Source organism: Moschus berezovskii, chromosome 15, assembly GCF_049115385.1.
Source record: "Moschus berezovskii isolate FMDL1 chromosome 15, NW_MosBer_1.0, whole genome shotgun sequence".
In the NCBI taxonomy this organism is placed as follows: domain Eukaryota; kingdom Metazoa; phylum Chordata; class Mammalia; order Artiodactyla; family Moschidae; genus Moschus; species Moschus berezovskii.
Window position 1 is genome coordinate 47,430,390 of NC_142474.1, and position 22,975 is coordinate 47,453,364.

The window sequence follows — 22,975 nt, forward strand, 5'->3', positions numbered from 1 at the left end:
TTGTCATATTTATTGGGATAATTTTATTTTTCTTCATGCCAATTTAAATTAATTTTGGAACATTTCAGCCTGAATCATTTTGGGACTCAAGTGGTGAGCTTTACCCAAACTCTTCTTGATTTACTCTTCCATCTGCTCTTTATGATTTACTTAGAACATTTTTGCAAACGATTTGCTCATAATTCTTATTTTCAGTTCAATCAGATCAGTTTAGTCACTCAGTCGTGTCCGACTCTTTGCGATCCCATGAACTGCAGCACACTAGGCCTCCCTGTCCATCACCAACTCTTGGAGTTTACTCAGACTCATGTTCATTGAGTCGGTGATGCCATCCAACCATCTCATCCTCTGCCATCCCCTTCTCCTCCTGCCTTCAATCTTTCCCAGCATCAGGGTCTTTTCAAATCAGTCAGTTCTTTGCAACAGGTGGCCAAAGTATTGGAGTTTCAGCTTCAGCATCAGTCCTTCCAATATATATTCAGGACTGATTTTCTTTAGCATGGACTGGTTGGATTTCCTTGCTGTCGAAGGGACTCTCAAGAGTCTTCTCCAACACCACAGCTCAACAGCATCATACAGAATGTGGTCCTTTGGGATTAGCTTTTCTCATCTGATGTCATGTTTTTGGGTTCATCCATGTAATAGCACATATCATTTCTTCTGTTTCTGTTGATTGTCAAACAATAAACAGTATGTGACTAAGCCACATATCCATCATCAGTTGATGGAGCTTTGGGTTGTTTCCACTTTGGGGCTATTAATAATGCTTCTGTGAACATTGATTTACATGTTTCTGTGTGGGCGTTCCCTGTGGTGGGATTTTATCCTCAGAGTTCACTGGCTGATTTCACTTTCTCTTGGCCTTTTCTCAGACTGTCCTTTCTGTCCTTACAGTTTCTTTTCCTCTTGGGTTCAGTTCAGTTCAGTTCAGTCGCTCAGTAATGTCCAACTCTCCGTGACCCCATGAATCACAGCACGCCAGGCCTCCCTGTCCATCACCAACTCCCGGAGTTCACTCAAACTCATGTCCACAGAGTCAGTGATGCCATCCAGCCATCTCATTCTCTGTCGTCCCCTTCTCCTCCCGCCCCCAACCTTTCCTAGCATCAGAGTCTTTTCCAGTGAGTCAACTCATCGCATGAGGTGGCCAAAGTATTGGAGTTTCAGCTTTAGCATCAGTCCTTCCAATGAACACCCAGGATTGATCTCCTTTAGAATGGACTGGTTGGATCTCCTTGCAGTCCAAGGGACTCTCAAGAGTCTTCTCCAGCACCACAGTTCAAAAGCATCAATTCTTCGGCGATCAGCTTTCTTCACAGTCCAACTCTCACATCCATACATGACCACGGGAAAAACCATTGCCTTGACTAGAAGGACCTTGGTTGGCAAAGTAATGTCTCTGGTTTTTAATATACTATCAAGGTTGGTCATAACTTTCCTTCCAAGGAGTAAGCGTCTTTTAATTTCATGGCTGCAATCAGCATCTGCAGTGATTTTGGAGCCCAAAAAAATAAAGTCTGACACTGTTTCCACTGTTTTTCCATCTATTTCCCAGGAAGTGATAGGACCAGATGCCATGATCTTTGTTTCCTGAATGTTGAGCTTCAAACCAACCTTTTCACTCTCCTCCTTCACTTTCATCAAGAGGCTTTTGAGTTCCTCTTCACTTTCTGCCATAAGGGTAGTGTCATCTGCATATCTGAGGTTATTGATATTTCTCCCTGCAAACTTGATTCCAGCTTGTGCTTCTTCCAGCCCAGCGTTCCTCATGATGTACTCTGCATATAAGTTAAATAAGCAAGGTGACAATATACAGCCTTGATGTACTCCTTTTCCTATTTGGAACCAGTCTGTTGTTCCATGTACAGTTCTGACTGTTGCTTCCTGACCTGCATGCAGGTTTCTCAAGAGGCAGGTCAGGTGGTCTGGGATTCCCATCTTTTTCAGAATGTTCCACAGTTTATTGTGATCCACACAGTCAAAGGCTTTGGCATAGTCAATGAAGCAGAAATAGATGTTTTTCTGGAACTCTCTTGCTTTCTCCATGATCCAGTGGATGTTGGCAATTTGATCTCTGGTGCCTCTGCCTTTTCTAAAACCTGCTTGAACATCTGGGAGTTCACGGTTCACATACTGCTGAAGCCTGGCTTGGAGAATTTTGAGCATGACTTTACTAGCGTGTGTAGTCCTCCATTTATTCAGACCTGGTGCCCAGTCTCTCCTCCTTCATGGATTTTTTTCTAACTGTCCAGCTCTCAGGGAACCTTTTGTCTTCAGACCTTGCCATCTAGTTTGTGAAGAGAAGTTTAGCCTTTAATTTTACGCTGTCATCATTTTTTCCATGAGGGAGAATCTTGTTTAAGTACACACTGGTCTAACAGGGAATATTTATTAATATGCACAGCACTTGTCTTGCATAAATGGAAAGTATCAAAGGATGACAAGATGTGGCATTTTTATTCTCAGAAAAATGTATAGATCATCTTGGTAAACTATTAGGAAATGGAACTTCTTTAACTGATTTGGAATGCAGTTCAAATGAGCAAAATGTATTTGTAGTTCATCAAAAGGCTTATGGGATTAGCATCCATATTTATAGATTTAGTAATTAGAGTCTTGTCACAGTCTTCTTTTGGGAGGGATATATTAACTGAGCCCTAGATAACCCAATACAGTATACCTCACACTTCTATGAAAACCGTGGGGCATTAAGATGGGGGGTGGGGGGTGGGGAGGAGTAAGAGATGTTCTCCTAAGAGGGGACTTGCAGTCATTTTATGGAGGAAAGGTAGAAAAATATTTATTGTAGAACAATAAAAGTATAAAATCAAATGCAAATGTTGTGTGAGAAAGATGATGACAGTGAAGAGTGTATTTTCTGACTCTCGGTCGTTTGAATTTCCTTCTTGATTCTCTGAGTAATACCTGGTCCTACGTTCCACAATACAGACATCATCATATTTATTTGATCCTCGGTTTGAGTTAGGCTATGCTCAGTCCACTTGCCTCTTTAGCAAATGGTATTGTTTTCTTCTTGAAGACTGGTGACCTTGCAGCAGAGCTGGGAACTGCATCTTCAAAATGTCTGCACCTGGATGCAGAAAAATCAAGTACTTTGAGAGGAGTTATCATCTGTGAAAGGAATGCAAAAGAAACATGAAAAACTAGAGAAGAAGGAAAAGAAGTTGCAGGAAGAAGTAGTGACCCTCAGAAGTCATATAGAACTGAATATGATAGAACACAGTCAAGTAAAGCAGTGTATACTGGAGAGTGAAGAAAGAGCCAGACAGGATCTCACAGAGAAATTAAAAGAAGTCAACCTATTTTTACACGTTAATTTGTTGATCAGTCAAGTGCTTGAATTCACCTCACTGTACATTACATTTCAGATGTATACAGCTTATGTGTTCCCTTTTCTTCCCTCAGAGAAGTTTGTTTTGTAGACTTCTGGCAGGAAGGGGGCACTTGTTTCTCCCTTTAAATATTTCAGTTTCCATCACAGTTACCAGTAAACTGACCTTTCAGAATGATTCTCACTAGAGAATCCTTTTACTTTTAAGACCAATTTGCATACAGCAAGACTAATAGGAGGAAAAGACAATATTGTGGTTTAGAACCGGTACGATCCTCTTGAATTATTCTTAAGTTGTCTTCTTCAGCATTTAAAATTTCAAGTTGATCTTCATAGTCTTTGAATTATTCGATTATATAAGTACTCTTAAAACATTGATTCCACTTTAATTTTATAATTCAGATTTAATTCACTTCACATTGATGATAATTGTTTTAAACTTCCACTCTTTATTTTTTCACATTTAAAACTGCTCTCTGAATCATTGACTCAAAACTAAAGGGAACAAGTATAATTATCCAAGTTATAATTATTTTTAAAATGTTATCTTTTTACATTTGCCTTAGATACAAGCAGCATCTCAAGGGAACTTAGAGTAGTTGCAAAACAAGAATAATATTTTCATAAGAAGTCAGATGGAACTCAGAATTGAAGACTTGGAATCTGAACTCTTCAAGATGAAAACTTTGCCAGAAGATCATAATAAAGCAGAGTGGGAAAAATATAAGCAACTCTACCTAGAAGAACTAGGAGACAGAAAGTCATTGGAAAATAAAGTAAACAAGTAAGTCCAGACACAGAATCACAAAAAATAAATTTAGTTCATTACTCTGTCTGGAAAGACAATTTTTATACAGCCGGGTGCATAAGATTAGTAGGAAGTGATTGCTGGGAGAAATATCAATAACCTCAGATATGCAGATGACACTACCCTTATGGCAGAAAATGAAGAGGAACTCAAAAGCCTCTTAATGAAAGTGAAAGAGGAGAGTGAAAAGGTTGGCTTGAAGCTCAACATTCAGAAAACAAAGATCATGGCATCTGGTCCCATCACTTCATGGGAAATAGATGGAGAAACAGTGGAAACAGTGTCAGACTTTATTTTTTTGGGCTCCAAAATCACTGCAGATGCTGATTGCAGCCATGAAATTAAAAGACGCTTACTCCTTGGAAGGAAAGTTATGACCAACCTTGATAGTATATTAAGAAGCAGAGACGTTACTTTGCCAACAAAGGTCTGTCTAGTCAAGGCTATGGTTTTTCCCATGGTCATGTATGGATGTGAGAGTTGGACTGTGAAGAAAGCTGATTGCCGAAGAATTGATGCTTTTGAACTGTGGTGCTGGAGAAGACTCTTGAGAGTCCCTTGGACTGCAAGGAGATCCAACCAGTCCATTCTAAAGGAGATCAATCCTGGGTGTTCATTGGAAGGACTGATGCTAAAGCTGAAACTCCAATACTTTGGCCACCTCATGCGACAAGTTGACTCACTGGAAAAGACTCTGATGCTGGGAAGGATTGGAGGCGGGAGGAGAAGGGGATGACAGAGAATGAGATGGCTGGATGGCATCACCGACTCGATGGACATGAGTTTGAGTGAACTCCGGGAGTTGGTGATGGACAGGGAGGCCTGACGTGCTGTGATTCATGGGGTCACAGAGAGTCGGACACGACTGAACGACTGAACTGAACTGAACTGAAAGCTAACTAAATAGTCCCTCCTAGAGGGCGCTCTAAGACAGTCTATGTTAATACTGTTATCAAGTTTTTGTACAGTACCTAAAAGCATGCTTGTGAAATAGAGGGAAATTAACACAGGTTTGAAAGGCAGGGTAATTCACAAAGTGGCTAAAACTAACATGGTGACATGACTGAGGGGGTGTGGGGAGAATTGAAAGGGCAGATCCCACCTGCAGTGCTAGTCAGGTTTCCCACAGTCTGAAAGCAGAACATTTCTAGGAAACCTTTCCTAAGTCAAAGCAGCATAAAGCAAAGAAGCAGCTAACAGAGAACACATTCTGCTAGTTGGTGCATAAAATAAGTATACACAAGAGAAACACAGATGTTCACAGAGAGGATTCAGGGCTGGAACTACTTGATGCTGAGATGTGGGGAGTGGCTTCCAGGGAAGGAGCACAGTGGAGTCACTCTTCGTGCTTGGGAGTGCAGTGCCTCTCACTGTAAAAACATACACTGAACGCTGTTTTGAGTTTTTGCCTTTTGAAATTAAATAAAAAATTCTCTTCATATTCTTTTTATTTTTTCAATCAAAAACAGTTGCTAACATAGGCCCTTCGTGGAAGTGAAGTAACATAAAGTGAACTTTGGGAAAGCAGGGGATACTTGTAATTGTTTCTGGGGCTGTTTTAACTCTCTTCAGCCTCACCCACTGACTTTCTCGTCCTCCCCTCGAGATTGTGGCTCTAGGTGATTCCTCAGAGCCAAATGCTTAATTTCTCCAAGGTCATGAGTGAAACGTATATACAGAGTGGTAAAAGGAAGCACTTGAAAGTGACTTGTGGGATGGTGTGTTTCTTCATCCCTGAACTCTTTGAAGAAGGCAGGTGTGTCCCAGAGGGCAGCAGGTGTCACTGTGAGGCCACCTCCCTTTCTCTCCGATGCCCTTTCTCTCCTCTCCCAACTGTGACTTGTTACTTGAGGAGCCCCAGACACATGTGTACTTCTTTAGAACAAGGTTACAACTGTCATTGATTATAGTAAGTCTGCTCTGTGTCTTCATTGCTCTAACAGTTTAATGGGAATTCCATTTACTATCTGGCAACTTTAAAAATGCAAGCCACTTAGGGAAACATGAACGAAATTGGTGTTTTCCATCTTCCCAAGGACTAATGAGAGGCTGGCAGAGATCAGCACCGAATTTGAGATGGAGAAACAGCAGAACAGATCTTTATTCAGCACTCTGACCACGAGGCCAATCCTGGAGCCCCGTTGTGTTAGAAATGTCTATAATACTTTAGTGCTCAACTGAAATCTTACTCCAAGAGCAAATATGGTGGTTTCTACCTCAATTTAATGCCCTTTACATAACAGCTTTGAAGGTTACTTGACTAAGGGTAGTTCTATTATCTTTTTGCCATGAGTTTCAGATTTCTGATAAGTGATTCTTGTTTTTAATTTGGTGAACTTCTGAGCTGTTTATTTGACGTATGCACACTAAGTAAAAGCAATAAGGAACTGTGGTAATCAAAGACACAGAAATTTTGTGACCTTTTTCGGTCCTAGATTTCTCATTTTTAAGATACTTATTAAATGCTTAAGTTTCTTGAAAAGCTGCATTTAAATTCTAATTTAGAAATGGAATCTTATTGCCAAGTAACTGAAAGTATACATATTGATGTTTGACTTACTTTCTAATTCATTTCACTTTGGCTGTGCTTCGTAATCATTTCTAAGCCATACTGTACCCGCCCCAGTTTTTCTACCCCTAAGCATAAGTGAATGACTGGCATCTAAACACTAACCACATATGGATTTTTTTTTCATTTGAAGGAATCGTAAGAGAAATCCTTTTCATGAATTAAACAAACTTGTGATACTAAGAAGATTAATTTCTGATTCTAGGTTACAATTTTTTGTTATTTTCTTATATAAGAGTACATCTTCAATTACTATTTTACTAATAGCCTTTTAATTAAAATTTCTAAAAAATATCTTGCTGAGCAGTTGTAGAATGTTTCTAAATTTGTAGTTAAATATTTAAAACTTATAACTGAAGCTCACTTTCATCTCTGTCTTGACATCACCTGGATGAATGATGACTTAGATAGCAATGATGGGGAGTCTTTAAATTGCAACTAGTTTTCATTGTGTAGTCATTGTGATTAAAATATCCATTTCAGTCAATGCACTTGGGTTTACAGTTTTGACGGTATTTTCATGATGTTTGTCTTACAGATAAAAATAGCCCTTGTTAAATACAGTCTCAACCTGTTTTCTCATTTGGCTTCTTACCATCACAGAAGAGCAATCTAAGGTTTCTTCAACAGCACTGTGGCCACGTTGGGTCTTAGTACTTGAGAGTCATGACTCTGTATGGAAATTGCCTGTTTGTCTGTTTTTGCAGTTTATAGGATATCATTTTTCAGGGTGGACTGGGTCACCTTCATCTTGTAATTCCAGTGTTTGTCACAGCACCTTTGCATATAGTTACTGAGTAAATGAACAAAGAATGAGAAAACCAGAGGCTCTGATACTCAGCCACATGTGGGACCGTGGGCAGATTATGTAATTGTAATCTTGTATTTTGTTTCCTGTCATCTATAGGTATGTCTTATTTTTTGGAACACTTAGAAATATCTCTGCTTTTCTTTTTAACTAATACTTAATTAACTCAAGTATTATAGGTAAAGAATGTAATCCTTTTTCTTTCCAGCTGCTGCTGAATTTGAATCTGAGTTCTATGGAGTGTCTCCTCTAGGATCTACAGATGGGCCAAATCTGTATCAGGACCTACTTTTGAAAATATCACAAGAATATGTACAGGTTTTGAAGAAAAGAATATGTGATCTAAAAGGTAAATAGTAAAAATTTCCCTTCTGGACGTTTTTCATTACATTTTAGCTGTTTCCCATTAAACACGATGAGAAAGTCTTTATTAAAGGGAAATATTTTTGTGTGTATGATAAAACTTTATATGGTATTTTAAAAATACTAATTTTAAGTAGTATTTATACTACCTTTAAGCAATAGTATCTAAGTACTTTTGATACTAAGTATTTTCTCTGCACCTAACTTACTTTTAGGCGTATTTAAAACCCAGCACCGTTAAGTTTTCCAATTTCAGATTCAAAGTGTTAGTCACTCAATCATGTCTGACTCTGTGACCAATGGACTGCAACCTGCCAGACCCTTCTGTCCTCCATTATCTTGTGGAGTTTGCTCACATTCATGTCTATTGAGTCGGTGATGCTCTCCAACCATCTCGTCCTCTGTTGTCCCTTTTCTCCTCCTGCCTTCAATCTTTCCCAGCATCAGGGTCTTCTCTGATGAGTCGGCTCTTCACATCAGGTGGCCGAAGTATTGGAGCTTCAGCCCCAGCATCAGTCCTTCTGATGAATATTCAAGATTGATTTCCTTTAGGATTGACTGGTTTAATATCTTTGCAGTTCAAGGACTCTCGCGAGTCTACTCCAACACCACAGTTTAAAAGCATCAATTCTTCGGTGCACAGCCTTCTTTATGGTCCAGCTCTCATATATCCATACACCACTACTGGAAAATAGTATCTATGTTTTAACCCCAATCTCCTACTTTATCCCTCCCCTCATGTTTCCCCTTTCATAAACATAATTTGATTTTGAGATCTGTGAGTTGGTTTATGTTTTGCAAATAAGCTTATTTTGATTAGATTCCACATATAAGTGATGTGATATTTGTTTTTCTCTGAGTTACTTCACTTAGTTTTGTAATTTTGAGATCTTTCTGTGTTGCTACAAATGGCATTATTTCATTCTTTTTATAGCCGAGTTATATTCCATTTTGTGTGTATGTGTGTGTGTGTACACTGTATCTTCTTTATCCATTCTTCTGTTGGTGGACACTTAGATTGCTTCCGTGTCTTGGCTATTGTCAAGAGTTCTTCAGTGAACACTGGAGAGCATGTACCTATTTGAATTATGGTTTTCTCCAGATATACGCCAAGGACTGGGGTTGCTGAATCATATGGCAAGTTTATAGTTAGTTTTTAAAGAAACCTCATAGAGTTCTCCACAGTGGGTGTACCTACTTACATTCCATAAGCAGTGTAGGAGGGTTCCCTTTTCTCCACACTCTCTCAAATATTTATTGTTCATAGATTTTTTGATAGTGGCTATTCTGATTGGTGTGAAATGATACCTCACTGTAGTATTTCTGCATTTCTCTAATAATTAGTGATGCGGAGCATCCTTTCTGAACATCCTTTCATGTGCTTTTTGGTCATCTGTAGGTATTCCTTACAGAAATGTATATTTAGATACTACATTCATTTTGTGATCGGGTTGTTTGCTTTTTGATACTGAACTCTTTGAGCTGTTTGAAAATGTTGGAGATTAATCCCTTGTCAGTTGCATCATTTGCACAGATTGTTGCCTATTATGTGGGTTGTTGTCTGTCTTGTTTATGATTTCCTGTGCTGTGCCAAAGCTTTCAAGTTTAATTAAATCCCTTTGCTTATTTCTGTTTTTATTTTCATTATTCTAAAAGGTGGATGAAAAAAGATACTGCTGTAATTTAGGTCAGAGAGTGTTGCACCTATATTTTCCTCTAAGAGTTTTATAGGGCCTGTCCTTATATTTATGTCTTTAGTCCATTTCGAGTTTGTTTCTGTGTATGATTTTAGGTAGTGTTCTAATTTCCTTCTTATACATGTAGCTGTTGAGTTTTCTTATCACCACTTGTTGAAGAGGCTGTCTTTGCTCTTTTGTATAGTCTTGCCTCCTTTATCACAGATAAATTGACCACTGGGCATAGGTTTCTCTCTGGACTTTCTGTTTTGTTCCATTGATCATTCACTATATTTCTGTTTTTGTGCTAGGACCAGTGTTTTGATTACTGAAGCTTGCTGAGTAGGCTGAAGTCAGGGTACCTGATTCTGTCAGCTCTTGCTTTTCTTTCTCAAGATTGCTTTGGCTATTTGGGGCCTTCTGTTTCCATACACACTGTAAAATATTTTTGTTCTAGTTCTGTGGAAAATGCCATTGGTAATTTGATAGAAATTGCACTGAATCTGTAGATTGTTTTGGGTAGTATAGTTATTTTGACAGTTATATAGTTTTAATGCTGCTTTGATTTCTGTGTTTATTTCAGTTTCCTGTCTTTCCTTCTTAGTTTAGGTAAGGGTTTATTGATATTGTTTGTTTCTTTCAGAAAATGAACTTACAGTTCTTGCACATGCACACTTGTCAGTCTGGCACACCAAGCCTCTGTGCGCATGGGCAATGTGTTCCAAGGTGTCGCTTAGCAACGATCATTCTGGGATGAAAGATTCTAAACTGTTGAACTTCCCAACTGGGAGGTTGTGGCAGGATTGCTCTGGCTTACCTGTACTGTTTGTGTTGGGTTTAGGGCACTCTGAAGTGCTGAGGGGGAGGTAAGGTGTGTTTGGAGCTTGTAAGCCCTGCCATGAAGAAGATTTTTGGCTTCGGGAGTAAGAAGGGCATCTTGCCCTTTGGCTCCTCCATCAACCCAGTGACAGACAGCGGTCACAGAACCAATTTCCAGCCCGGGTCCTGCATCCAAGACAAGGACCTCAGAAAGATCAACAAAGCTCCCAGTGTACACAATGTAGCCCAAGTGCAGCAGGTTTTGTTGCCCGGGAGCAGTGACCTGAATGACAGGGACAAGATGAACAGGTAAGCGGGGTGGAAGGGCCTGGCAGGGGTCCCTCCTGTGAGTTTCCCCTACAAGGCTCTTGGACACCTTCCTGAGATCCAGCACTCCACAGACTTTAGAGGCAGCGGAAAGCCTTAACTTGTTTCAGATCCACTTGTAATTCCCCTTATAGGGCACTTTACTGATGGTTTTGAAGTCATTTAACTGAATGTCAGTAATCACAGAAATGAAATGAAACATGAATAGCATCTGTTTTTTCTGTCTTCCTCCCACTTTTTATTTACATGGGTTAGCATGATGTACTTACAAGTAAGAGTTCTCAAGTTCTATAGCCTTCAAGAAATCTTCTGGAACCTCTTGGCTCTCACATTTTTTCTCATGTGATTTATGAAAACACTTCTTCATGGATTGCTAATTGTGGATCACGGCAGTGGACAGATTTCTGATGGTGTCAGCATCTTATTTTTAACGTACATATTTTTATACCATAAGGTTATATATTACAGAAAACTGCCTAGTGAGCAAAATAATTCCCATGAGAGGTCAACTTCTGGATTAAAAATTCTTCAGATACAATTCAGTATTCGTTAGGCGTGCTGTGATTCATGGGGTCGCAGAGAGTCGGACACGACTGAGCAACTGAACTGAACTGAACTGAACACTTAGGTGTATATGTTCTTTGCTGAAGGATCTTAGAAGACAGCTTTGAAGTAGGAAACTTGTTGTGTCCTTGAATAGGAAGACATTTTCTTAGGATGTATGGTCTTTCTATATTTAAACAAAATCAACATATGATTTTAAACATTTTGGGTTACATATGCTGTCTTTAATTGTTGCGATGAAATTAGAATTGTACATAGTAGACTAAAACTTGCCCTTCTTGATATCAAAATGTGCCATAAGTGCCCACAGAGTATTCATTCACTAACAACTGTAAAGGGGATAGATAAATGAATGGAACAGAAGAGAAAATGCCCAAACACCCAAATGTAGGTAAAACTTTAGAACTTGATACTGATGACATTTTCTGTTAGGAAAGACACATTGTGTGTAGATGGTGGAGAAATAACCTGATAAAAGAGAAAAGTAACTAGATTTTTATCTCACCAAAAAGTTTCAGATGCAGTGTGGATCAAATATTTTAAATATACACAGTGAGAAAAGTACCAGAAGAAAACTCACCTATTTATATAGTTTTTTCCTGCTGACAGAGACCTTCTTTTTTTTTTTCCATTTCTATTGCTTCTTAACTTTAATTTTTTCAATTGGAGAATAATTGCTTTACAATGTTGTGTTGTTTTCTGCTGTATAACATCATAGATCAGTTCTAAGTATACATATATCCCCTTCCTTGTGAGCCTCCCTTCCACCCCAAAAACCTTGCTAAGAATTATTTCAAAAGCAAGAATGCTGGAGTTTCCTGGATTTTGGCACAAACACACACAAAAAAATGAAAAGAAATCTGGAGGTTGAATTAACATTTTAACAACTCAAAAAAAGTTTGAAACTGTGTCGATCAAGCTGTCTATAGGCAAGTCGAATTAGCAGACAGGTTGGTCTTTTTGGCACTAATAGGAATGTAGTACAAACAAAAATAATTTGTCGCTTTCAATTTTTCTTAGAATTTTTTTTGAGGATTGATATCTTCTGACAACTTTGTCTGAAATTATCTAAGAATTTGGTAGTTGTTTTTCATATTAGTGTTAAAATATTATTTATCACATTTTTAATACATAGCATTCACCAACTGATTTCTGAATATAAAGAATAGAGATCTGAAACTTCTCCTGAAAATAGCAACCCAGGTACATCATCTGATACCAAATTACTCTTGGTGATTCTACCATAGATAAAGTAGGAGTGGAGAAGTTTCAATAATGAAAGAACTATGATAAAATTGGTGTAAATTACATGTGTGTTTTATCTTTTAAATTAATTTCTTAATACTCTAGTATTCCTAATTCTTTAAGAAGTTAATTGTAGGTGATTTAACATCAAAGACAGTATTGTCTGAAAAGAAATCCATGTATTTAATATGGCCCCTAAAGTCATATATTAGATCTTTGTGTAAATTTTAAAAAAATTTAAATTAGTATGATATATATTTCATCTATAGTCATATTAAATCAAATTGGACTTCTTATGAAAGTAAGCATTCATTTTTAGAAATGGTTTGCATTTAGTGAGTGAACAGTTAGTAGTTACTGTGTCGTGATTAGTCTCACTAAAATAGTTACCATCATTAAAACTGAGAACCTGAATAATCCCTTCCTGGTAGGATAAGAAATGATAAACAATAAGAACTCCAAAGCAGAGCCAGTGTGCAGCATAATAGTGAGAGATTATTTCTGAAAGATACCTACCAACAGTACAGAAGGCTGAAAAGCGACGCCTGGTTGAGAGCCAGTTATTTTGCCTATTGTTGTACCAAGCAGGTCTCTATTACCAACTTCATTCCTTACAGATCCAAATAGAGTGAGGTAGGTTGACTTCATTAGAACCAGATATTTTCTTTTGTGTGTTAGATAATTGTCATGACAGTATAGTTTTGTAAGAACAAGATGTTCTCTTGCCATCAGTTAAAAGATTATCATAATAGATATGCAAATAGATCAACTTGGGATTCTGCAGGTTCTATTAAAAGCACAAAAAATACTTTAAAAAAAACAGCATTAGGTCCTCTCAATGTGGCACCTAGCACATTGCACAGGGTGTCTGAGGATACCTCTAACTGAGTAGACCTCTAGCTAATCAAAGGGGGTTTCCCAGATGGCTCAGTAGTAACGAATCCACCTGCCAATGCAGGAGATACGGTTTGATCCCTGTGTTGGGAAGGTCCCCTGGAGAAGGAAATGGCAACCCACTCCAGTATTCTTGCCTGGGAAATCCCATGGACAGAAGAGCCTGGTGAGCTGCAGTCCATGGGGTTGCAAGAGTCAGACATGATTTGATGCCTGAACAACAAAAACATCTATCAAAGAACAGTAGGTTGGTTTAATATATTAGTCAGAGGAGATACAGAGATGACAGAGCCTTGGTCCTCAATACATTCATAATAGAAAAGAGTTGTCTCTGGTTAATTTCTGTATTTTTCTAAACAAAATTTTCAAAGAAAACATGCCTATTTATTTCTTCATTTGTTCACTAAACAGATAACTTCCAAGAGTCTTTTATGTACTCAGTAGTGTTCTGATGTCACAGGGTGCGAACATTTAACAATCACGGCCCCTGCCCTCCAGGCTCAGGCTTGCAGTGCTCATCTCCCCATGGAGTGACTGCACGTGAGTCATCCCTCCAGCATCAGACCATGACGACCACTGGGAGATGTTGTCCAAACGCACCGGAGTGCGTGGCTCCCTCCCTCCTTCCCTCCCTTGCCTTGTTCATCAGCTTAGCATGTGACGATGTATGCCTTCCAAGCTGAAAAAGCATGATTTCTATAAACATCTGACATATAATGGGAGGATTGATATAATGATATCCCTCACTAGTACACAGCACTGTTTGGACCATCCTGCTCTATTTGGTCCAGATACTCTTGAGCAATGGAAGGAGAGAATCTCAAGAGATTCTTTTTAAACATATTAGTGTGTGTGTGTATGTATATATGTATATATATATATATATTTAGACTTTTTTTTAAAGTTCGGCTTCTGTGTACCCTACTGCATGCTCACCACTACAAGTCTAGTCCCCATTCTCACAACCGAGTTGACCCCCTTTACCCGTTTGCCCTCCCCCACCTCCCTTTCAAGAGATTATCCTTTCTAGACCTGGAATCACTACATCTTTCATACTTCTCTTGCCTTTGGAAAGAGGGCCAGGAAGAGAAGACTTTGCTTCCTATGTTTTACCGCGCTCTGAAGTTCAGTGCCTATAGACCAAGCTTCCCTGTGATAAGGCATTTTTGTTGTGAACTGAACAGTCAGAGAAGTTGTCATGTCCCCGCAAGACACCTATAGTCTCTGTTCATTGCTCCAGGCAATGGAAGTCCAGAAATACTGTGCTGTTTAAGGGTGCTATGATCAGTTTATAGTACTGATTCAATTAATGGTATAATATCATTTTCTGTCAGTCTCCTGGAGTTTGGTTAGGATTATGGTCATTGTAAACAGCAATTCTTTCTTTATTTTTTTGTTTTGCATTTGATGACTATAAAGGGGAGGAGTGGTTCTTAGGCATTCGTGGCCTACGAGTATAGTACAATCACTGTTCCTTCTAGTGTGGTCCCCAGATGTGGTTTGAAAGGAATACTTTTAAACAAAGCATCAGTCTTGAGGTTTTAATATTCTGTATTTTCCTTTTGTTGATTTAAAATGCATCTGGATGAGAGTTCTGAAGAAGATTCTTTAAGCAGGTAGGATTTTCAGGATGTTTTAAATTATATGTTTGACTAAGGGAACATGGAGAAGAGAAACTAATGTTTGCTGAGCGTTCTACTCTGGGTTACACACTGTATTACATGCTTAACATTTGTGACCTCATAGAGTCATCACAGCAGCTTTGTAAAGTAGCTGTGTCCTACTTTTACTTAATTAGGCAACTCTGGTTTCAGGAGGTTAACGAATTGACCTGTGATTCCGTGATTAAAATGAGTTGGCCTGTGATTTGACAGTTGGCTTTCCTGGCTCCCACATCTACTCCCGTGTCCATCAGCAGAGACTGAGAAGTACCCATATAGCATATAAGTTAAAGATAGATATAAATTAGTTCTTTGACTTGTCTACATTTTAAGTTTTGACATTGTGGGGAAACTCCCTGTACTCCCTTTTAGAGTAAAGGAGAGAACTGGTGCCTTCTCAATAAGTGGTTTCCCTGCTGATGGACCTAGACTCCCCTTTTGGACGGACTCAGATTAGTCTTTGAACCAGGAACAGACAATGGAGAAGGAAAAGCCTATTCTTCCACTTTGTTTTAAGTCATCAGGCTTATTCCCAGTTTGGGCAAACAAAAATTATTTCAATCCATCAATTGGATTTTCTGTTCAGCTATTAGAACTTTTGGTGAAAACATTATTTTTAGGCTCTGCCAATATATTGGCTGTCATTTTCTGTTATGGAAACTAAGAATGAGTGTTAACTGGATATTTCATAGGTTGGGAGAGATGGAAGCAGAAATAGGTAACTAAAAACTTTTTTGGAGACTTGCCTGGGGTTTCAGTGGTTAAGATGGTTAATAAGACTTCCAGTGTAGGCAGCGTGGGTTCAATATTCAGTCAGGGAAGCTAAGATCTTACATGCCTTGGGATCAGACAGCCAAAACATAACAGAGAAGCACCATTGGAACAAATTCAATGAAGACTTTAAAACTGGCCCACATTAAAAAATCTTTAAAAAAAAAAAAAAAAGCTATTTTAAAACAGGCCAAATTTTATTCATGTCAAGAAAGTTCATTTAATATATAGAAAACTTTCACTTGTTTTTTTGTTTGTTTGTTTGTTCAAAGAAATGAACTCACTCATTTTTATTGTATGTTTTTGCTTTAAAGGTTTCCCAATAAAGCTGGCGTTGATTTAGGGCCTAAATCTGATGCTGAAATCTTAGATTTTAAAACCAAGGTAAAGTGTTCTGTTGTGAAATTCATTTTCCTGCTCTGAATTTAGTTTCATGTAGTATTTACTCTTATGATTAGACAATGAAAGTGAAAAATAGGTTCAAGGGATTAGATGTGATTAACAGAGTGCCTGAAGAACTATGGACGGATATTCATGACATTGTACAGGAGGCAGTGATCAAGACCATTCCCAAGAAAAAGAAATGCAAAAAGACAAATGGTTGTCTGAGGAGGCTTTACAAATAGCTGAGAAAAGAAGAGAAGCAGAAGGCAAAATAAAAAAGGAAAGATATACCCATTTGAATGCAGAGTTCCAAAGAATAGCTAGGAGAGATAAAAAAGCCTTTTGATCAATGCAAAGAAATAGAGGAAAACGGCAGAATGGGAAAGATTAGAGATCTCTTCAAGAAAATTGGAGATACCATGGGAACATTTCATGCAAAAATGGGCACCATAAAGGACAGAAATGGTATGAACCTAACAGAAGCAGAATGTATTAAAATGAGGTGGCAAGAATACACAGAGCTATACAAACAAAGATCTTCATGACCCAGATAACCAGGATGGCATGATCACTCACCTAGAGCCAGACATCCTGGAATGTGAAGCCAAGTGGGCCTTAGGAAGCATCACTAGGAACAAAGCAGGTGGAGGTGATGGAATTGCAGTTGAGCTTTTTCAAATTCTAAAAGATGATGCTGTGGAAGTGTTGCACTCAATATGCCAGAAAATCTGGAAAACTGAGCAGTGGCCGCAGGACTGGAAAAAGTCAGTTTAATGCCAAAGAATGTTAAAACTACCACATAATTGCATTCACCTCACAAGCTAGCAAAGTGATGCTCAAAATTCTCCAAGCCAGGCTTCAGTAGTACGTGAACCATGAACTTCCAGATGCTCAAGCTGGATTTAGAAAAGGCAGAGGAACCAGAGATCAAATTGCCAACATCCTCTGGATCATAAAAAAAGCAAGAGAGTTCCAGAAAAGCATCTACTTCTGCTTGATTGACTGTGCCAAACCATTTGACTCTGTGGATCACAACAAAGTGTGGAAAATTCTGAAAGAGTTGGGAATCCCAGACCACCTGACCTGCCTCTTGAGAAATCTGTATGCAGGACAAGAAGCAACAGTCAGAACCTGATATGGAACAGCACACTGGTTCCACATCAGGAAAGGAGTACATATCTTTTGGTTTCCATTCGAATGGAATATCTTTTTCCACTTGTACTTTCACTTGTGTGTGTGTCTCTAGGTCTGAAGTGGGTCTCTTGTAGGCAACATATATATGGCTTTTATTATTGTATCTATTCAGTTATTCTGTATCTTTTGGTTGGTGCATTTGATCCATTTACATTTAAAGTAATTATCGATATATGTGTTCCTATAGGCATTTTCTTAATTGTTTTAGGTTTGTTTTTGTAGGTCTTTCATTTCTCTTGTGTTTACTGGATACATAAGTCCCTTGAGTATTTGTTGTAAGGCTAGTTTGGTGGTGCTAAATTCTCTTAACTTCTACTTGTCTGTAAAGTTTCTGATTTCTCTATCAATTTTGTATGAGTTCTTTTCAAATAGGATTTTCTATTTCTTTCTTATAGCATGCTAGTACTTTAAAATGATTCATAATTACATCCTCACATAAGCATTCATCTTCTACAATTTCAAACTTGTTGTTTAAGATCAATTTTAAAAAGGAGTCTTCTTGTCACATCTTGAATTGGCATTTTACAATTAAATGTTTTCACTAAACTTAAAAATGCTTATTATTTTAATATCCCACAAGTGAATATTTCATATATTTATGAAACTACAGCTTCATATCTTTGAAACAGATGTTGAAATATATAGCTGACAATTTTAATCTCATAGTTTTGTTCCCCTGGTATTGTTTTATTTTCAAAAGTTCAGAATTCTGCCTATGTTTATACTAATTATACCAGCTTAGTATATTTCACAAATAATTATCCTAAGGGTATATGCTTTTCCTGAAAAAGTTTCTCTATTTCTAGCCCAATGGTATTTATCCAAATCTTTTCTTTTGAGTCCCTCGCATGCCTCAAATTCATTTCTTACACCCCAAACTGAAGCCGTTGTCCTTGACCTGTCCCTTCTTCCTGCCTCTTTGTAAGCTACCTTGTTATTTGTCTTCCCCATCCTAGTAGACAGAATCACTGAAATGCCACAGCAGGAAAAACTCTGGACTCCTCCTTTCTTGAAGTTACTGCATCTAGTCACTCAGCAAGTTCAGTATTTTATACCTGCTTAACATTTTTCATATTTTATTACCCTAATTCATTTCTCAACTATGATCTTGAAATATTCTTTTCTAGTTTTGCTCTTCTGATGTTCATCTTTATGTTGCTGCCAGAGTAATCATTCTAAATTATACTTGCCAATCTTTTCTTTCCTCTTGACTCTGCAGTTTGTTTTAGAATGACTGTTACCATCTTTATTTGGCATTTTTTTACAGCCAAATTTGCTTTTTAATTACACTTTCATACTCATATGTACAGTGTGTAGTGTGCTTAATGTCCTCTCTGGAGCATTGCTTATAAGTTTTTGTTTTTTCCATGATGCTGTCTTTAAAATCCTGTCATATTAACTACTTCCTGGTGTAAATATGAATATATTTGAATAAAACAATGGCAGCAAATAAAATAAAATATATTTGTGATGATGTAACTTTTGAGAGTCCCTTTGACTGCAAGGAGATCCAACCAGTCCATTCTAAAGGAGATCAATCCTGGGTGTTCATTGGAAGGACTGATGCTAAAGCTGAAACTGCAATACTTTGGCCACCTCATGGGACGAGTTGACTCACTGGAAAAGACTCTGATGCTGGGAAGGATTGGGGGCAGGAGGAGAAGGGGACGACAGAGAATGAAATGACTGGATGGCATCACCGACTCGATGGACATGAGTTTGAGTGAACTCCGGGAGTTGGTGTTGGACAGGGAGGCCTGGCATGCTGTGATTCATGGGGTCGCAAAGAGTCGGACACGACTGAGCGACTGAACTGAAATGAACTGAACTGAACACCTTTACTCATCTCACATGCTAGTAAAGTGATGCTTTAAATTCTCCAAGCCAGGCTTCAGCAATATATGAACCGTGAAATTCCAAATGTTCAAGCTGGTTTTAGAAAAGGCAGAGGAACCAGAGATCAAATTGCCAGCATCCGCTGGATCATAGAAAAAGCAAGAGAGTTCCAGAAAAACATCTATTTCTGCTTTATTGACTATGCCAAAGCCTTTGACTGTGTGGATCACAATAAACTGTGGAAAATTCTGAAAGAGATGGGAATACCAGACCACCTGACCTGCCTCTTGAGAAATCTGTATGCAGGTCAGGAAGCAACAGTTAGAACTGGACATGGAACAACAGACTGGTTCCAAATAGGGAAAGGAATACGTCAAGGCTGTGTATTATCACCCTGTTTATTTAACTTATATGCAGAGTACATCATGAGAAATGCTGGGCTGGAAGAAGCACAGGCTGGAATCAAGATTGCTGGAAGAAATATCAATAACCTTAGATATGCAGATGACACCACCCTTATGGCAGAAAGTGAAGAGGAACTAAAATGCCTTTTGATGAAAGTGAAAGAGGAGAGTGAAAAAGTTGACTTAAAGCTCAACATTCAGAAAACGAAGATCATGGCATCTGGTTCCATCACTTCATGGGAAATAGATGGGGAAACAGTGGAAACAGTGTCAGACTTTATTTTTTGGGGCTCCAAAATCACTGCAGATGCTGATTGCAGCCATGAAATTAAAAGACGCTTACTCCTTGGAAGGAAAGTTATGACCAACCTAGATAGTATATTAAAAAGCAGAGACATTACTTTGCCTACAAAGGTCCATCTAGTCAAGGCTATGGTTTTTCCCATGGTCATGTATGGATGTGAGAGTTGGACTGTGAAGAAAGCTGATCGCCGAAGAATTGATGCTTTTGAACTGTGGTGCTGGAGAAGACTCTTAAGAGTCCCTTGGACTGCAAGGAGATCCAACCAGTCCATTCTAAAGGAGATCAACCCTGGGTGTTCATTGGAAGGACTGATGCTAAAGCTGAAACTGCAATACTTTGGCCACCTCATGCGACAAGTTGACTCACTAGAAAAGAATCTGATGCTGGGAGGGATTGGGGGTGGGAGGAGACGGGGATGACAGAGAATGAGATGGCTGGATGGCATCACCGACTCGATGGACATGAGTTCGAGTGAACTCTAGGAGTTGGTGATGGACAGGGAGGCCTGGCGTTCTGTGATTCATGGGGTCTCAAAGATTCGGACATGACTGAGCGACTGAAATGAACTGAACTGAACTGATTAAGAAAGCCATTTTTGAAATTTTGGGAATTTTGTTTCTTTTCCTCAAACAGAAAGGAGCAGATTTTACAAAAATTTCTGTGACTTGTAAGTGATAAAATAAACAGAAAAATATTTTTGTCAGTTAAATTCAGGGCAAACACTGAGTCAAATAATAAAATTGAAAACAAAGATCTTTATAGTAAAGAAGTAACAATTATTCTTAATGTCAAACTTTCATTAAAGATTGAAGAAGAAAAGAAGCACAAAAGTAGTGACGTGGAAGTACCAGACAACGTATGCAATGCTGCTGATAAGAGTGGATTGATTCAGCAGAGAAAGAGTGGAGGAAACGGCAACCAGGAGTTTCCTGCTATGGAGATTGAAGGTTCTGATAGGTAATCCTATATCAATATTTAACAGCAGGTCACTTGTTATTTTCCTATAAAATAATTTCAACTTGAGCTAATGTTTGTGATTTACAGATTTTCTATTTTACTAGAGATATAGTTATTTTTAACACTCTGTCCTTTAGGCTTAATACTAGAGTTCCTTTGTTAACATACCATCATGTTACATATTAGAGTATTCTGGATTTGACTGCATACTTGCTTTAACCAGTGTGTTGTATGTTTAAATTTATTTTTTGTCACTAATTAATATCCTTTCATTTCAGTTTGAGGACTTCTTTCAGCATTTCTTATAAGGCGGGACTAGTGGTGATGAACTCCATCAGGTTTGCTTTGTCTGGGAAAGTTTTTATTTCTCCTTCATTTCTGAGAGACTTTTCTGGATAGAGTACCCTTAGTTGGCAGATTTTTTCCTCCTAGCACTTTGAGTATGTCCATGGACGGAGGCCAAATTGTTGTTGGTGGTGAGAAAACTGAGGAGACCCCTGTCTTTCAGCCATGATGCTGATGTCACCCCATCATGTTTAAAAGTAAACTCCCCTCCCCTTTCCAAATATTTCCTTGATTTCTTCTTTCATGGTATATGTGCCTCATGTCATTTAAAATATCATCTAAATTGTTACTTTTTTCTTTGAATTCTTTTTAAATTTATCTTTGACTGCACTGGTTCTTTGCTGCTGCAATGCCTGGGCTTCGCAGTGTGGTGGTTTCTCCTGATGCTGAGCATGGGCTCTAGGGTGCTGGCTTCAATAGTTACAGAGCACGCATTTAATTGCACCATGGTATGCAGGATCTTCCTTGACCAGGAATTGAACCCGTGCCCCCTGTATTGGCAGGTGGACTCCTTAGCACTGGACCACCAGGGAAATCCCTAAATTCACCATTATTATATTTAGAAGCAAAATAACAAATATAGTGTAAATCTAATTATGACTCCCATGTCTAAAAGTCAAGATGCTTAGCCAGTGGACTCCATCCAGGTTTTTGGTGTAGTTCTTGAGGTTCTTCTCAATGTTCTTCCAGAGGCATCTCTCTACTTTCTTCCATGTATTTTGTACTCTTCCTTCCAGGTTCCTAGGAAACAACCTAGATGCCATGTGCCTGATGTTTGTGCTCATATTCGAATCTCCAAGTGAATGATTTTCTTCCTTTTCTGTTTCTCATGACCTCCTCTCTCCACTTCTGCAAATCCTTCCTTATTTCACTTACTGCTTTCATATGTCAACTTTTACATATCATATTGTATCATAATTATATATCTGTGTTTGAAGGAAGAATTTGTTTCCTTGCATATGGTTGGTACTTCATAACTGTTTTGTGAATTAATCAATGACTTCAGACGGGTAAGAGTTTATAAAAACTTTTTTTATTCTTTATCAATCAAATTATTAGAAAACATTGGGTTTTTTTGTGGATCTTTTAAAGTAGCGATCCTGGTGTACACAGGAAGAAAGAAGTAAAGAAAAAGAACAGTGACAAATGGACACCAGAAGAATGTGTGATTGCACCAATATTTGAAAAGACCAATTCACTGACTGGTGATCTGCTGCATGTCAATGATGACAGCATTGTAAGGGAAGTGGATCAGGATGATGACAGGTACATTCTACAGGTTTTTTGTTTGTAGGAGAAGAAATATTAGCATTAAATACCTCTTCTGGAAATAGAGCAGCATTATACAGTGCTCAGGCCAAGACAAGAGATTCCTCAACTCTAGTGGATGAACACTGCTGAAAGGTTAAGGTGAGGACCAGTGCCTTTGGCCAGAAGTCATTTCAGAAAATAGTCCCCTTGGAAGCTGGACTGTAGTGAATACATGTGAACATTCCCTGTGTGTGTGTGTGTGTGTGTGAAGTCGCTCAGTCGTGTCTGACTCTTTGCGACCCCGTGGATTGTAGCCTACCAGGCTCCTCTGTCGATGGGATTCTCCAGGCAAGTGTACTGGAGTGGGTTGCAATTTCCTTCTCCAGGGAGCTTCCCAACCCATGGATCGAACCCAGGTCTAGGGAATATTATTGGGACAGGCA

At 38.5% G+C, this 22,975-nt stretch overlaps 1 protein-coding gene and 1 pseudogene across 1 annotated transcript in view; one reads left to right on the forward strand and one right to left on the reverse strand.

Annotated features, from left to right (window-relative positions):
- LOC148775438 (patched domain-containing protein 3-like) overlaps window positions 1–22,975 on the reverse strand; it is a 93,633-nt pseudogene that overhangs the window by 7,520 nt on the left and 63,138 nt on the right.
- The window catches only part of LOC129554663 (ankyrin repeat domain-containing protein 26-like), a 68,682-nt gene continuing 56,181 nt past the window's right edge, over window positions 10,475–22,975 (forward strand). The window contains exons 1-4 of the mRNA XM_088844333.1: window positions 10,475–10,704; window positions 16,172–16,241; window positions 20,785–20,936; window positions 22,374–22,547. Coding sequence (XP_088700459.1) covers window positions 10,475–10,704; window positions 16,172–16,241; window positions 20,785–20,936; window positions 22,374–22,547 — 626 coding nt within the window. The remainder of the gene's footprint in view (window positions 10,705–16,171; window positions 16,242–20,784; window positions 20,937–22,373; window positions 22,548–22,975) is intronic.